General features: G+C 32.5%; 1 protein-coding gene across 1 annotated transcript; it reads right to left on the reverse strand.

Annotated features, from left to right (window-relative positions):
* Positions 1-17,860: 17,860 nt before the first annotated feature.
* LOC115696488 (S-protein homolog 24-like) lies at positions 17,861-18,565 on the reverse strand. Its single transcript, XM_030623386.2, has one exon. It carries the CDS (start codon positions 18,428-18,430, stop codon positions 17,984-17,986), a length of 447 nt encoding a protein of 148 aa, XP_030479246.1. The 5' UTR covers positions 18,431-18,565; the 3' UTR covers positions 17,861-17,983.
* Between the last annotated feature and the right edge of the window lie 408 nt (positions 18,566-18,973).

Here is an 18,973-nt window from a genome sequence, read left to right on the forward strand (position 1 = left end):
GTTGACTTGCTGTTGGATAATATTGACGCCTTTGTTTACACGATCGGCTTGAACCTACTCATTCGGACTATGTGGTTTGAGCTAGGACTGTTCATCGAACCGCTCAAACTGCTTGCATTACATAAAAATGTAGTTTGAAATTCTTTATGGTGAAGTTGCAGTTTGAATTTTTTCTAAACCGTGCGGTGTGTTGTGGTTTGCAATTTTGAATTGCTAATATGTGATTCAAACCGCATCGCATATTATAAAAATACAAACTTTATATTTATTTAGGTCCAATATGTGAAGGCCCAACTCAAAGCCAACTAATTATTGTATTGTTGAAACTTGATTTTTTTTTTCATATTTACTTTCAAGCCTTCAGGTATTTTTGATAGGTGTTGCTCAAGCTTTGTAGTATTTATGATAGTTTAATTATTTGGTGATAGTCCAAACTGCAAAAATCGCACCGCACCGTACCATTTTTTGTGGTGCAGTTTTTTAGTTTTGCTGTGTTGGTGCAATTTAGAAAATTGAAAAAACTGCATGTGCGGGTTGGTTTGAAAAATGGTCAAAAACTACACCACGCACACTGCGAATAGCCCTAGTTTTAGCCTCGTGGTCCTTAATTTCTTGATTTCCCTACTCTTTACTATGGGTTTGGCAAGGATCCTCAACCCATTAGGGTCCCATTCAGTTAAAAACTGACCTTCATCTTTTGGGCCTAACCCCCCCCCCCCCCCCCACGTTTTGGTTGTTAGCCCTTCTAGACACTGGGGGAGGAATCTTATCATACTTACCTCTTTGATGTAGGTTGTAGCGGGTTGGGACTTTCTAAAGGGGATTACGGCCATCTGGCTTGCAAATCTCCTATGGTTTTGTTGTTCATTGGTGCAACTTTCAGCCTCATCATCGCCATGACCATTAGGGTAGTTGGGATGATATGCGCTACTACTATTAACCTCGGGGGTCGTCCCTCCTACTCCTAGGTCTATTGTTTCTTGGTTGACCATTCTTATTTGAGTTTGGTTGTTGTGATGGGGTTGCCAAACCCAGTAGTCAAGTGGCCCCCCTCTCTTTTCTTGTTGGACAACATTGTTATTTCTGAAGCTTCCTACCCTACTTAATTGGCCTCAGTCGGACATTATGATGGTCATCCCGTCCAATTTGATGTCTAGGCAGGACTTGATCATCCACTAGGAGTGGACAATTATTATTGTTGTTGGCAAGGCCCATATTGGAGTGGTGACTCCAGACACGTTCCACATTCCTTTGACATTCGTGTTAGAGTTTTATGTCCTAAATAAAATTGATTATATGTGATCTTATTATTCACCAATAAAAGAAATAAAAATCTTTATTGACTTGATCAAATACTTTATTCACATGCTTATTTTTCATGATTATATGTTTACTACTTAAATTCTATTAAACTTAGAACATATAGTTATTCATAATTATAGTGACGTCATAACAATAGAAATAAGTATGATTATATGCTTCAAATTCTTAAAGTCCCATGATTTATCAGTGCACTAAATTTATATTGACATAATAATCATCAATGAGGTTTACTTATACTTTTGATAAGTGGTATATCTTTTCCAGTGATCAAGTAAAGTAAACTTGTCATTTGATGTATAGAGTTTACATCAAGACGGGATCGATATTAACAAACAGAGCGGTTTTTATAATTTACCATGCTAACTATTATTAGGAAATATCACTTAGTTTATAATAGATCAATTAGATTTGTATCCTGAAATGATTAAGTTTAAGTTAATTATTCTATTTGATTTCTTTGATTTTCTCTTTACAAGCTTACTTGTGCTCGAGCCAATACCTCGATTTTAGGAACTCAATAGTATAATTGAGTGTGAGTGTGAATATGAGAAATGGACATCTATAGCTTCTATTTGTTAGAAGTAAAATAATGGATACATGATAGAGTGCTCATTTAAATGATTATATTTAGTTCACTAAAATAACATTTATATTAATTAAGTGTTTAAGGACAAAATACATTGAAAGGGTAAAATGGTAATTTTAGTTCCTACTCAATGTAAAGTATCTACAGAGAATTGTTGTTGAATTTGATAGAAAAATGATATCTTATATCGTATCTATATTTAGAACATTCTTTGAAATTATGAGTGTAATGTTAAATTTATAGTGGAGTCATGAGAAATTAATAAGTCAATAAATTTATCAAAGTTCAAATCTATCTTATTGGGAGTCTAAATTTTATAGGCTCGTAGCGCTCACATTATCCGTAGTAAATATAGTAAGTCTTAGTAAATGATTATTAGTTAATCAATTAAAATTTATATTATTTACTTTGTCAATTAAGAAAAATTTTACTCTTAGTGAAATTAGAAAAATAGGAGAAGAGAAATAAATAAAAGGGTAATTTTATTAGTATTTGCATTTTGCTTTCAAGAAAATAAAAATACTTAAATTATTTTATTTAATAATTTGGTGATTATTAAATTAAAACTAGTACTTAAATAAAAAAATAAATTAATTCTGGTACGTAAAAATAAAAAAAAAAAAAAAAGAAAAGCATTTAAAGTCCAATGAGCTTTGAATAAAGAAAGAGCAATATGCAAGGAGCCCAATGCTCCTTTAATATTTTGGTCAAGCATGCTTGGTTTCAAGCATTAGCATTTTATTTTAATTTCCTAATTACTTGGATAAAAAACAACTTTCTTATTTCTTACCTTACCCTTTGGACAAGGCTTTGAAAGCAAAAACTCTCTTTTATAACTGCCCTCTCTCTCTCTCTCCTCCTCCTCCTTCTTCTTCTATCTAATTTTTTAAAATTAAGGGTATTGAGAAATAGCCCACACTATTCTACTTAGTACTTCGATTTTTATGTAACATTGTAAAGAACATCAAAGTAAGATTTTTTGGTTGATTGAAGATCCATGTTCAATACTTGATCATATTCTATGACAAACATGAATCAAGGGTTAGAGTATTGAAAACAGAGCACTCTTGACTTCTAATTCTGTATAAGGCTAGTAGCATCAAAGATTGGTTATCATTAATGATTGGACCTTGTCTCACAATTCTACTAATTAGTTCTTCTATTTTCTAAGCTTGAGCTAAGTAGCTAATTATAATACTCTAAGAAAGCTTCTTTGACTGTCTCCGATAATTATATACCCATGTTCCAAATTAATAATGAATAACATAAAATAGTAGTTTTCAGTATTCTCATCTTAATACCTTGATGAAACAATTTAGAGTTAATATATATCACCATCCTTTCACAAATTCATTTTTGTCTTTTGAGACAAGAAAGAATTATAACTTTTGGAAACCTGATTATACTCCTCCCTAGCTTCATGTTCAGCTCTAATAATGAGCTCTTGATTTAGAGGGTCTTTATGAAGGGAAGCTTGACTTTCTTGTAGCTTGATTTTTGCTGCGCTAATAAAAGCTTGCGTTATTATTTTTTACAAAAAAAAAATTATAATTTATAATATTTTGATATTTTATAATAAGTATTATAATTGACTTTAAATATTAATTAATATTTGATTAAAACATAACTAAATAAAAAAGCAGGATTGACACATATAATAAAATAGTATCCCGATCGAATTTTTATAAAAGGATGTTCGAATCGTAATGTTAGTAACTAACACTACAACATTTATCGTTATTAGAAGCAAAGGGCTCCCCCAATAATAATCCCTCAGTCCAAGGAAAGAGTAATAGCGGCGAGACCCTTTGCTATTAATCCCTTGATAATGCTTGCTACTAGCGGCGAACTGACACTACTACAATTTGGCCTTTTAGTGACACTATTTAGTGACACGCACAAAAGTGTGGGTCACTAAATAGATAGGAGTAATTTTTAGTGACATGCACAATTAAACTCTAAATGTTCAGTGTTAGTCTCTTGCAATGTGTGTCACTGAAAATATATTAATAAAAAAGAAAAAAAAAATAGGATATAGTGACACTTCATGTGTGTGGCTGTTACCTTTTCAGTCTGACAAAACCTGACACTATATGCCTATAGTGACGCGCAGAAAATGAATGCAAAAGGTTTCAGTGACACGTGTGGAGTGTCACTAAAAACTGCCTTTCCAGTCAGCCTCATTAGTGACGCGCGTTGAAGTGTCACTGTACACTTTTAGAGTTACTCAATGTGTGTCACTAAAACCCAATTTTCTAGTAGTGTGATATCCCGCCGCTATAATAGTGTGAGATTCATAACTAGCTAGTCACTATTATTAGTGGCAGGTCAGCCTGCCTATAATCGTTTTGTTTTTATTTTATTCTTAATATAAATTAATATTTATTTTTCTTGTGAATAACAATAGAAATTAATATTAAATATATTAAAAATATTATTTTATAAACGATGTAAGAATATTGTTTAGTAACTAATCAACAACACTCAAATGCTATACAAAATTAAAATATTTCTCACTAAATATTCATATTTTCAAACATTTAAACATTACATAAATATGTACAAAATAAATAATGCATACATTAACATTCACATTCACATAACTAAATAAATTATCATGAGATTTTGTTTTCTTAGAAAAAGATTATTTCTCTAATTCTCTACAAATATATATATATAAGGTGTATAAATACAAAATTTTCTATTCAAATTCACTATCCACTGCATGATATCTTCTAAATCATCTCCAGGCAAAGTAAAAATTTGGATCGAATTAGATTTAGTATAAATATTGAAGAGAACATTAGAAACCAATAATACAAGTTTGACACTAAAGAAAAAAGAAATCTAGAATATATACTTCTTTTTCACTAAATAAAAATTGTCATTGGAAGCACCCAAATTTCATCACTTCAACCCTTTTTTTCTGAGCAAACAATTAGATAACTAGAAGAAGAAAAATGAAAATACAAAAATTATTACAACATAGTGAATGAACATATGAAAATAAACTTTTATCATATAGTTGGTGTTCACTTAATTTAAATATTCCAAATCGTAATTGAATTATAAATAACCATAATAAAAATAAAACTAAAATTATTAAACCTAAAATTAAAATGAAAAACTTAGAAATAAATCAAAACTAAAAAATTAATCAAATACAAAGAATCTAACAGTGAGCTAAAAATAATAATGAAATACCAAATTCTAATACAACATATATCACACACATATACATATATACACGGTAATTACAATAAAAAATATTCGTGTAAAAATATATACATATACTTTTATCCATATATATATATCAAAAATATCTAATCACACAGTCTGAAATTTATACATACATATATACACATAAATATATACCTAAAAATATAGAAATCAAAATTTAAAATTTTAGGGTGTACCTAAAATTAATAACGGGGTAATAAGGAAGTAGAAATCTCAGTTGCCAAAGTTATTTTTTATATATATAATATATCTATATGATTGAGAGAGAGAGTGAGGAGAGAGTGGTGGGGAGGGTGACGGGGCAGAGCAGCCAGGGATGAGGGCAGAAATGGCGGAGGGTGGTGGACAGCAAGAGACACTGTAGAGAGAGAGAGAGAGAGGAAGAGGCAAAATGGGGAAGAAGAAGCCCTATTTCATGTCTTATTAAAAAACTTTTATCGGTGCAATTTGTTGCGCCAGTAAAAATGTCTTAATGCACCGGTAATATAAATCTTAGAGGCCCTAAAGTAAAACACACTTTTTTACGAAACCTTTACTGGTGCAAATATGCGCTGACAAAGCTGTTTCCCCCAAAATAAAACACATGTGGGAAAATTCCTACTTATTTTTTTAAGACTTTTTTTGGCGCACATTTGCGTTGCTAAAATCTTTTCACACATGGTTATTCACTCGCCAATTCTCTTACATCTTTTGTTGGTGGATGACTGCACCAAAAAAGGTAATAAATAGCATAAACAAAAAAAGGTTTCATTTAAGCCTTTTTTCCGGTGCATTTCATGAAAGCCACCAGTAAAGGCCACTTATTCCGGCACATATCAAAACCCTTGGCTAAAACTGGCACTAGATTGTGTGATCTTTTGCTGGCAATTTTTGTTGGCGTCGTTGCCGAAATGTGCTGAAAAAAGTATCATTTCTTGTAGTGAACCAAAAAGTTTCAAACCATTATTTTGTAAAGAATACACAGTGAAGACAGACAATGATCAAACTCACCTTTTGGGAAGAAGGTGACCTTTGCACCCAAATAATTGTCAAGCCACTTCTTATTCGGTGTCATTCGATCAAGCTTTGTAAAAAACTTTGGTGGTAACATCTTGTTTGTTGGTCCAAATGTAAAAGGAACCTGCATCTTCAACATAACTTTTCAAAACATCATAATTTTTAGCTATCTTCTTAGCACTTATTCTCTCTTCAGGCATCATTACTGAATTGAAACCTCCTATGTGAAGCCAAAGGAACTTTTGATAAGTTGTTAAGCTCAAATATTTCAGCCCATTTTTCCTTACTTAATAAGGAATGTCAGGCTCATACAGATCACCGATTGGAGAGAAGCATGAGCTTAGCTTTGCTGATGTCTTCGATTAGTCGAAGCAAAAAATTTATGAGGCTGATGTCATCAATCTATGTGATCAACTAGTTAGGTCATAAGCGGAAAATTCAGGTTCAATTTCAAATGGCTTTAAAGTCTGTTACATTTAGCCTACTCAGTTTATTTTCACGCCTTCCACCCATGTATCTATAAAATGGAAGAACTAAGTAACACTACAAAAAAATACCATTTTTAGTGACAACTTTTTAGTCACAACAAAAATTTTTTATGATTGAATGTGACTTTTAGGCATGCACAACAAAAAAGTTACTTCTGACTAAACATAATATTTAGTTACAAGTTGTCGCTAATATATTTAGTTTTAGTTGCAACACGTATTGTGACTTAAAATATATTTAGTCACAACAAATTGTAATTTTTGTGACTAATACTTTTAGCCGCGGACTTTTAATTCACAACATAGGAATGCTAATTTATAATTGGTCACAGCTTTCTTACTTTTAGTCACAAATTTTGTTGTGACTAAAAGTAAGACTTTGTGTAGTGTATAATTAGAAAGGGGGTTGGATTTCCTCTATATATTCAAATTCTATTTTTCGTCTACTTTTTTTCTCTAAGTAAGAATTTTTTTGTTTTTTTTTTTTGCTAAATCAAGTGAATTATAATCATTCAACCAATTAACTTTTAATTACAACCTAGCAGCGCCTTCCGGCCTGAACAGTTAACAAACTTACAAGTGATCACTCCAATCTCTATCATGCACAGATATTTTCTTTCACATTTGAATTTGTATTCTACTTTTAACTTCAAACATGATTTGTTTAACAATAACATGTGGACATTGGACGCTGTGAAGCTAAAATGCTTGATTACAATTTTTCCAAATATGATATACGACATCAACCATTACTAGGGAAAAAACCTTCTTCCTCCACATAGAAAGCTTGCAGTTAGTTACCCTAGTGGAATGCTTGATCTTGAATGGTAGTGGCCAAAATGACCCAGTTCAACAAATTTTTTAGAGTTTCCAAGATTTTAATGCTATTTCTGCAACTAAAGAAGAGATGTTGGGTAGTCTCTTCATGGCTGCCACAAACTACACAAACACTATCTGTTACAATATTCATTTTGAGCAACATGTCTTTCGTTTGCAATCTATTCAGCATAGTCAGCCAAATAATAAACTTGTGCTTTGGAAGACTAAGTCTATCCCATACTTTCTTCCTCCAGTCAACTTTGGGAGAAGGACTACAAAGCTTAGTATATCCATCACCAATTTTGTAATTCGAAGAAGCAAAATTTCTAAAATCAATGACAGGAACTAGACTATCTTTTACCTTGCATATTTGTTTCCAATACCAACTGTTATTTCCAGGAGCTTTATAGGACCACCAATCTTCCTTGCCTATGTACATATAATGCACCCATTTGATCCAGAGGTTGTCCTTCTTTGAAGCTAATGCCCACACAAATTTCCCAATTGTAACAATATTCCAAGTAATAATGTAATGATAATCCACCCATCAACTTTGGAGTGCAAAGCTTACTCCAAGCAACTTTCCCTATATCATTAGACTCTTCTATTCCTTTCCACAAAAAACTCCTTCATAAAGCATTTTTTTTTGTAGAATTCTCTTTGGTAGATTCATGATTTGGGCCGAATACGTATGCATCGCAACCAAGACTGAGTTAATCAATGTGGTCATACCAGCAAAAGAAAGATTCTGAGAACTCCATAGACGAATTCTCTTGACCATCTTATCAATCAGGATCTCACAATCTAGCTTTGACAATCTTTTTGAGCAAATCGGAATACCTAAGTATGTGAATGGGAGACTGGCCATCTCGAATAACCTGAGGCATTCAATACTCTTTGTTCTTCTCCATGCCGCAACGACTCCGAAAATAACTTCAGTCCTCGAAGCATAACATAGATTGACTTAAAGTCACCATGAAAAAACATGAGGACATCATCGGCAAAACAAAGATGATTAAGTTCCAAGCTTTTACATCTATCATGGTACCTGAAATCTTCTTTGTTTTCAATTTTCTTCAATATTTGAGATAAGTATTCCATCCTACGAACAAATTATAAAGGTGACATGGGATCACCTTGTTTGTATCCTCTTTTAGCTTCAAAAAATCCATACATAGAGCCATTAAGCAAAAGAGAGAACCAAGGAGTTTGAAAACATACCATAATAAGTTTGGTGAATTCTTTCGAAAATCGCAGCGCTGTTAACATTTTTTCAATAAAGCCCCTTTCTATGGTATCATAAGCTTTCCTCAAAATCTAGCTTGATCATGCAATTAGAATCTTTTTTTTTTTTTACTTAAGAATCGAAGAGTTTACTGCAGGAAAATCCCGTATGCATAATCCAAACGTATACCATCATCGGAGGAGAGATCAAGAAGCCAGAAGGAGATTCAGAAGAATCCAAACTGTTATATTCTCTTACTAAAAATAAAAAGTGTTGTAATTCCAGCGGAAATAACATTGAGGATTCAATCATAAAATCTGTAATAAACTCACAACTTTGACAGTAATAATGAACACAAACCAATTAATCAACACAATGAATCAAATCCGAAATCAAACAAAGAACAACACAAGATTTTATCCTGGTTCCGGTCCTAGAGATCAACATGATCCCTAGCCATACTCCAGCTGAGAAACATCACCAATTCTTCATTAATATGTGAATAAGAGAGCATCAATACAATTACAAGAACCTGAGCAATCACAGCTCAGATGGCACTCGATACACACCAGAGAAAATAGTCACAGTTTTCTCTCTATCAACCCGAGTACAACCCTTGTTCTTGACCCTCTTCAAGAACAGAATTCTCAGCTTAGAACCCTAAGCAATTCTCTCTAATCCTCTCTCTTATTCTCTCTCTAATATCTTGTTACTCCCTTATAAAATGAAAAGACTAGACTTATATATAGGCCCCAACTCAAATAAGGATAGCACCAACTAACTAACTAACATAACCGAAAGTTAGTTAAGTTAGTTGGTTTAAATGAGTTGGATAATAAGTTGGTTTAGAGGATCAATTTCCACAAATTTCCACCTTGATTCTCTAAAGCAATTTATCAGAGTCTTTTCACTGAAGTCTTGATGATGTGATATCTCGAAATGTTCAGCAAGAACCAATGTTCAGCAAACTGAGACAATGCATCAGTTTACTGAATGTACGAACCTTTGTTCCCATGTCAACAGGGTTGTCACTTGTGTGCACCTTTTCCAATTCCAGAACCCTGTCCTCAATCTTCTCTCGAATCCAATACAATCTAATGTCAATGTGCTTGCTTTTCTCATGGTATACAGGATTCTTGCACAAGTGAATAGATGACAGACTATCCGAATAGACTGTCCCTTTGTCTTTGAGCAGTAGCAGCTCTTGCAGTATTCCTTGTAACCATATAGCTTCCTTGAATGCTTCAGTGGTGGCCATGAATTCTGATTCAGTAGTTGACAGTGCCACCACTGGTTTTTGTTGTGATTTCTAACATATGCAGCTTTTTTTAACCAGGAACATATAAGCAATGGTAGATCTTCGATTGTACCTGTTTGATGCATAATCTGCATCAACATAGCCTTCTAACCTCACATCAGATGTGTCTTTCTGATAGATCAGACCATACTTGATTGTCCCTTTCAATTATCTAATCAACCACTTTACAGCATTCCAATGCTCTAAGTTAAACTTCTTGATCACCTTCTCAATGTAGCTTCTTTGAGTTAGCACCATCTTTCCTTCTTGCTTATTCCTCATGACCTCAATCCCCAAAATTTTCTTGACTGCTCCCAAGTCCTTCATTTCAAATTCAGAGTTGAGTTTGTTCTTAATGACTTGTATTTCAGCCTTGTCTTTGCTGATGATCATCATATCATCAACATATAGTAATAGGTACACAACCTTAGGTGTTCCTAGTTCCTTTTAGTAAAGACAAGAGTCAAATTTTGACCTTGGAAAATCAATACTCTGAACAAATTGGTTAAACCTTTGATTCCATTGTATAGGTGACTGTTTCAACCCATAAAATGACCTTTTAAGCAGGCAAACCAGATCAGTTTTGCCATTTTCCACCTGAAAACCAGGTGGTTGTTCCATGAATATCTCTTCATCCAGAAAACCATTTAAGAAGGCAGTTTTGACATCCAACTGCTCAACTTCCAAGTCATTGTGTGCAACAATGGCTAACATCATTCTAATGGTCTTGTACTTCACAACAGGTGAGAAGATATCTGTGTAATCAACTCCCTCAACCTATGTGAATCCCTTAGCTACCAATGTAGCTTTATATCTAGGTGGTTCACCCTCTGACATTCCTTCTTTCTCTTTGAACAACCATTTGCAGGAGACAACTTTCTTGTCTTTTGGTCTTGGCACCAGAATCCAAGTTCTATTCTTCTTCAAGGAATGCATCTCTTCTCCCATTGCAGCAAGCCATTTCTTCTTTGATTTGCATGCAATTGCTTCTTCATAGGTAGTTGGTTCAGGTTCACTCTCAGATTGTATCACAGCCAGGGCATATGCTATCAAATCAGCTTCAGCATACCTACTGGGAGGTCTAATTTCTCTCCTTGACCTGTCTCTAGCCAATTGATAGTTGGTCAAATCTGGTTGATCATCTTGACTGGTTTCCACCTCAGCTGTATCTGTACCAGCCTCAGTTGTGTCTGCACCCTGTGTTTCCACCTCAAGAGATGTTCTTGCTTCTGATGTGTGGGGTAAATCAATGGAGACTTCAATCTTTTCAGTGTTGATCTCCAACTCAGCAAGGTCATCCCTGTTAGTACCTGCAACATCAGAACCCTTTGCCTTCCTTGGCTATCAAGTGCATGAAATCATGCTCATTAAAGACTACATCCCTAGATATGATAATCTTAGGTTTTCTATTTTCAAGATGACATAGTCTATATCCTTTAACACCCTTAGGATATCCAAGAAAGAAACATTTAATAGCCCTAGGTTCCAATTTGTCAAGTTTCTGGTGTGCATATGCAGTGCAGCCAAATATTTTCAAGTGATTCAGTTTAGGTGTAGTGCCATGCAATTTTTCATAGGGAGTTTTTAAATCAATCACTCTACTGGGACTCCTATTAATCAAATAACATGCAGTGATCAAAGCCTCTCCCCAATAGATTTTACCTAAACCAGAACTAATCAACAAGCATCTAACCTTGTTCAACAAGGTTCTATTCATCCTCTCAGCAACACCATTTTACTGAGGTGTGTGCTTAACAGTCCTATGTCTAGCAATTCTAAATTCAGAACACAACAAGCCAAATTCAATATTAATGAACTCTAAACCATTATCTGTCCTAAGCACTTTCAATTTCCTTTCATACTGATTTTCCACTTCAATTTTCCATTCTCTGAATTTCTCAAGACATTCATTTTTGGTTTTGAGTAAATAAACCCATACATGCCTACTGAAATCATCTACAATGGACAAGAAATAGTGTTTACCTGAGTGAGTTCCAACCTTGTGAGAACCCTATAAATCAGCATGAACATATTCTAGTGGTCTTTTAGAACAATGGTGGCCAGCCATGAATTTCAATCTATGATGCTTTCCCAACACACATGCTTCACAGAAAGGTAATGAGTTCGGTTTGAAATTGCCTAAGAGCCCTTGCTTGGTCAGTTCTTTGATACCTTGCTCACTTATATGACCCATCCTTTTATGCCACAGTTCCATCTCAGTTTCTTGGTGTTGCACAACACTAGCTTCACAAGCCATTACTGTTTCTCCTTGCAGAATGTACAAACCATTCTTCTTTTCTCCTTTCATGATGGTAAGAGACCCCTTTGCAATTCTCATATGACCATTGTTAGACTTGTAACTGTAGCCTTCATCCTCAAGAGTACCAAGTGATATTAAGTTCCTTCTAAGTTTTGGTATATGCCTTACTTCATGTAGCATTCGAACAGTACCATCAAAGTGCCTAATAGCAACCTTTCCAATGCCAATTACCCTGCAAGAATTGTCATTTCCCATTAGTACAGTACCAGAATTTACTTTTCTATAGTCAGTAAAATTTTCAAGAATAGGACACATATGGTATGTGCATCCAGAATCAAAAATCCATTCATTTGTCATTATTTGATCTGAAACCATGTACAAGTCACCATCAGATGAGCAACGATCTGATTCTTCAACATTAGAAGCAGAATCATGCTTCTTTTCTCTGTCTTCTTTGAGTTTGTTCTTGAACTCAATGCAAAACCTCTTGATTTGACCTACTTTCCCACAGAAATAACATTTTCTGTCCTTATGGTATTTTCCTCTTGATTTCGATCTTGATTGGGATCTATGTTGGCCTTTGAAATGATCCTTTCTGTAGTGATCTCTGCCCCTATTGATGTCTCTTCCTCTGGCCAGGTAAGCTTCATCCTTGACATTGTCTTTCTCCTTGGACATTTCTTGTTCTTTGGACTTCAAGGCTCCAAGAACATCATCAAGGGTGAGAGTATCTCTTCCATACTAGATCACAGCCTTTAATTCTTGGTATGCAGGTGGCAAATATCTGAGAAGAATGACAGCTTGGCTTTCTTCATCAACGGTGTGCTTCAAGTTAGCCAATCCTATAATGATTTGGTTAAATACATCAAGGTTATCATCTAATAAAGACAAATGAGAAGACATTTTAAAACCATATAAAGATTCTAACAAATTAATCTTGTTAGTTAGAGAGGGTTTCATGTAAATCTCTTCAAGCTTGCTCCATAGTTCTCGAGCTGTCTTCATATTCTGAACCTTCCTTCTCACTGTATTGGACAAGTACATTATGATAGTGTAATATGCCAATTCCTCCATATCTTCAAGTTCTTCCTTCTGTAACTTGTCAGTGAGTTCTTCCTTGGGTTTCAATGCCTTGGCCACTTTTTGATGAACAAGAATTCCCTTCAAACTTTCCCTCCATAGGGCAAAGTCCCCTGTCCCATTGAACTTCTCAAGTTCAAATCTTGTTGATCCTGTCATAACTGGTTGCAGATGAGTCTTGATTGAATCTTGATTCTTGACTTCCTCAATTGGATCTTGAACCTATGCTCTGATTTTATTGTAATTCCATCGGAAATAACATTGAGGATTCAATCATAAAATCTGTAATAAACTCACAACTTTGACAGTAATAATGAACACAAACCAATTAATCAACACAATGAATCAAATCCGAAATCAAACAAAGAACAACACAAGATTTTATCCTAGTTCCGGTCCTAGAGATCAACATGATCCCTAGCCATACTCCAGCTGAGAAACATCACCAATTCTTCATTAATATGTGAATAAGAGAGCATCAATACAATTACAAGAACCTGAGCAATCACAGCTCAGATGGCACTTGATACACACCAGAGAAAACAGTCACAGTTTTCTCTCTATCAACCCGAGTACAACCCTTGTTCTTGACCCTCTTCAAGAACAGAACTCTCAGCTTAGAACCCTAAGCAATTCTCTCTAATCCTCTCTCTTATTCTCTCTCTTCTATCTTGTTACTCCCTTATAAAATGAAAAGACTAGACTTATATATAGGCCCCAACTCAAATAAGGATAGCACCAACTAACTAACTAACATAACCGAAAGTTAGTTAAGTTAGTTGGTTTAAATGAGTTGGATAATAAGTTAGTTTAGAGGATCAATTTCCACAAAAAGTATCCTCTAGTCAACTTTTATCCACAACATATACATACGTAATATACAAATATTTCATAAAACCATGGCTAATACAGCCATAATATAGGGCTTAGTTCGTGTCTATTTGGGAAGAAGACGTGCTTCAAACTCCCATTGGTTGTAATTCAATAAAAGCCATTCTTTATATATATATATATATACTAGTAAAAAGTTACGTGCGAGGCACGTATACTAAATTTTATGCTAATTTTTTTCTACATTATTAAAAAGTGATACAATTAAAAATTAAAAAAAATATTATTAGTTATTAGGTTCAACATCATTACGCTGTGTTCACTTTTAAGGAAAAAAAATATTTATGAAATAATAATTTGTTGCAACGCGAGTACAGGCAAAATTCAGAAAATATAGCATTTATTAATAGAGTATTGACAATTTTAACAGTAAATTAACTGATTGTATACTTTTTTGTCTGCTAACATTAAGCTTTTGATATTTGAGTGGTGAACTCTTATTTGTCCGCTTTTCAAATTTTTCTAACACTCTCATTTTATTCTTCCAACTTTCTGTAGTTGGAGTGATGTCCTTAATTGTTGTATATAGTGTAGTCATTTATTCACCTGTTTTCAAATAAAACAATAGATATACAAAATAAAATTAAATATAACTAAGCTCATATTAAAATCAATCTGACCTTTCAATATAGTAAAAGGTTTTTAAATTGATTCATTCTCACTTAATAATAATTGTGACAGACCTAACGAATAATAATATTATGTTACCTAATAACAAAATAGGAATCCACCAAACAACATTATGAAAATTTATTCCAGGTATAATTATATAAATCTATTACTCATTGAAGTCTATAAGAAACTCTAAAAAGCTCACAATACGAAATTTCACATCAAAAATCTAAAAATGATCAACTATGTAGCAGGAATAATAATACAATAACCAAAATTGCCTAGTCATATACAGTCTTAAAACTTAAAAGAGTGGCATTATTCATTCAAGTTTCGACTAAGTGTTTTCGAGTTTGAGTTATAATATTGTGTCCTGTGTTTATGTCCAAATATTATGTGTCTCTGGCTAATCTAGTGAAGAAGATTGAAGTTTTGATTCTCAATAAATAGAATGAATATAAGTGTATACTTTGTAGTAGGTCATTATTGTGTCATTTTTAAGTTAATGTGTCAACTTGAAAATAATTCATTTAATAAACAGAATGGAGTCAATCTACAAATATTTTTCTACCTTAATAAGTAGAGCTATAGAAAACAAACTCAGTAACTTTTTGAGTGTTAAAAAATTGTAAATGGTTATAAATTCAGAGTAAGTAAGTTGTGTGTGGCAGCTGGTTAAAAAAGCCAAAATTGAGGTTTATGATTAGAAAGTAGAAGCACAGCTAGAACTTTCCTTTGTTTGAAGTAATAGTATAATAACTAATATTTTTTATTACATATTAATAATTAATTCAAGATGAACTTTTCAAAGTATTTTTGAAACATCGTGGGATATATAAATGCAATACTTTTGCATCTTTAGCAATATATATATATAATATATAAATAGTAGTAAATTCTTATTTAATTTTTAATTGTATCATGGCATAAAATTTAATATATAGCTTTTTACTTACCATGCATGGTCGACACCTCAATTGAATAGAGTCCTATTCAATTAGTTTCTGTTTTTTCGTGTCTTGATTTCGGATTATAAGAAATTATTATTTTTCTTTGGACCTTGACCACTTAATCTATGATCGTATAGTTTTAGAATAAAATTCTTATATGATCGTAGATGTATATTTATGGTATTGTTTATTAATAATTAAGATATCAAATTAAATATTTTAAACCATGAATTTCTCATAAACCATTTTATTTTCATTAATAAATCATTTTATTTTTAATATAAATATACATCTACGATCATAAACTATATTCGGTTCCCTACTCATCCTTTCAACCTCAATTATCTCTTTGTGATTTACAACCAATTTTATCATTTTTTTCACCTACAAAATTAAATTTATTTAAAAATCCACCCCATATATATCTATTATCAAACTGTACATATATACAAAGGCTTGATTAGTTTAAAATTCAAAAAAGTTTTATGTTTCTGAAAATTTAAAAGATGAGTCTACACGAAAATTTTTGATTGGTTGGTAGTTTTAAAAGATCTGTTTGGTTTGGTTTTGTTTTTACTTTTTAATTTTTAAAATTTTATTTTCATAATTAATAAACTATTTTATTTTTATTAATAAATCATTTTATTTTTAATATAAATAAAAAGTCACCCATGAATTTCTCATAAATCAAGAATTCTGTTATATAGGCATAAATATAAATAATTATATAATATTCTTCGCTTTTATTTATTTATACATATCACAATTGGTATTCTTTTTTTTTCTCTCTCAATGCGATTCTTTGAGTGTGTTTACTGAGAATATTTAATGCTTAATAATCTCTTCTCATTCTTTCTTAGTTTACTATGATTTTGAACTACATTTGTGTTTTTGCCACTTTTTCTGTTCATTGTGATCTTGAACCACAATGAATTTTTCTAAATAATATAAATAAAATGGACGATTATTTTATATATATATATATTTTTAATTTCTAAAGTTATAGTTGTGATTATATATAGAGTTGAAATATGCTAAATATCAATTCAAATATTAATAAGATTTGTTTTATTATTATTTTATTATATATAACTAATATTTTATTATTTTATTAAATAAAAATAAAAAGTCACCCATAAATTTCTCATAAACCAAGAATTTCAGTTATATAGGCACACTTTATATAGAATAGATATATATATATTTTTGTTTTGATTTCTAAAACTTTTCTGGACTTTAAAGCAACACTGACCAAATTTTTACCAATTGAAAAATGCATGATTCATTTTGTGTTAGTATTATGATAATCCATGCATGCATGCATGTACAACCATATCGAGATATACGGGAGCAAATAATTCGTATAAATATATATATGAAATTCTATCTAATGTTTTTGGAGAATATGTAGTGGTATATATATAAAGGGAAATTTGATTTTCTATACTTAAAAAATTTTAATATTTTTTATTTTTAAACCAATACATTTCAAACTAAGAAAAATATGCATTTTTATCTAAAACCCAAAAATACCCCTCTCATAACTCAACCCCATCTCTCTCTCTTCCTCTGTCTGAAATCGAAAAAAAAAATTCCCCCAGGTGCGATGGGGTTCGACCAATCGGACCCATCGGACCCCATGGTCCGACCATCGGACCCCACTCTATCTTCCTCTCTCTGAAATCGCAAAAAAAAAAAAAAAAAAAAAACATACTGGTCAGATGGTCGGACCATGGGGTCCGATTGGTCGGACCTGTATGTTTTTTTTTTGGGTGGTCCGAGAGAGGGGGGCTGGGTCGAGGGTGTTGGTGCGGGTGGTCGGAGGTGGTGGTGAGGGTCGGAGGTCGGAGGTGGTGGTGAGGGTGGGCGGTTGTGGGATGCGAGATAGAGAGAGAGATGATGCAGAGAGAGTTTGAGGGAAAGAGAGAGAATGGGTTTGAATTGTTAGGGGGTATTTTTGGGGTTTTAATAAAAATATGATAGTTTTTTTATTTTGAAAAGTTTTGGTTTAATAATAATTTTTTTTAATTTTTTAAGTATATAAAATCAAATTTCCCTATATAAATTTACGTAAAAGATACAGATCGAAATTAGAAGAAGAAGGCAACGATATTATATGTATATATACATTTACAATGTCTTCCGTAATACATGATCAGCTTATTTGTCGAACACATAACTATAATATATGTATATTGGGTTGCTAATAATTAGAGTTAAGTCCATTTGTAAATAATATCAGCTTTGGTCTGATTTCTACCCTCTTTGAAGCCATAAATTCCATCATTATGAGCCCTCCAAACACACTTGGAGGCACATCTGTCAGAATCCCTGCTTGCTTTAAACAACTGATAGGATCCAGTTCCACCAATCCATGTAAGACTACAGCTATACAAAGTTGTACCTGTAAAATTGATTCTAAATTTGAACTCATATTCTTGATTACTAGCCAAAACATGAGCACCTAAATCATCATCACCAGACCTGCAATGAACCGTAAGTTGGACCTCATCGTTCAAGTTATTAAAGATTTGAACCCTTGTTGGCCATACAAATATTCCTCCAATTTTCTCATCATTATTATTAGCTGATGTTACCGCTGATGATGATGATGAAATGATCACTAGTAAGGTAATAATGAAGGCTTTTTTCACAAACTCCATTTTTCGAGTGCAAGAATTTAATATGGAGAATCTATACAATGAATGTTACCTCTCTTAAATAATCTGTATACTTATATATATACACACAGACAATATCTTCGTATTGTAAGGTGATGATGATAAGGTGGTTTGGAAAAGATTAGATGATTACCACGAAATGAATGGGTCAATATATTGTTAAAATGGGTGTAGTTTTGTTCTTTTTTCTTTCCACAACAGATTTTTTATTAGTATTCTCAACAGTTTTTAGTTTATGTATAGTATGTAATTTATTTTTAGTATTGAAATTGTTATTAAATGATGATGGGATTAGAAAGATATTATTAGTAAATAAGGTGTGCTATACTATATGCGAGGTATTTGCGTTTTGGCAGAATAGTTGTACTTTTTTTTAAAAAAAAAAATTAGGAATAAACTTCATTAAGAGCAATCATGATTGGATTAGCTTATTTAAGCTATGTTTTTTAGCTTCTAGAATTAAGAAAAACAAAATCCTTTTAAAAGTGTTTGGATAAGAAATAATTTGTTTTTTGTATTTTTTTT

The sequence above is a fragment of the Cannabis sativa genome, chromosome 7 (assembly GCF_029168945.1).
Source record: "Cannabis sativa cultivar Pink pepper isolate KNU-18-1 chromosome 7, ASM2916894v1, whole genome shotgun sequence".
Taxonomy (NCBI): domain Eukaryota; kingdom Viridiplantae; phylum Streptophyta; class Magnoliopsida; order Rosales; family Cannabaceae; genus Cannabis; species Cannabis sativa.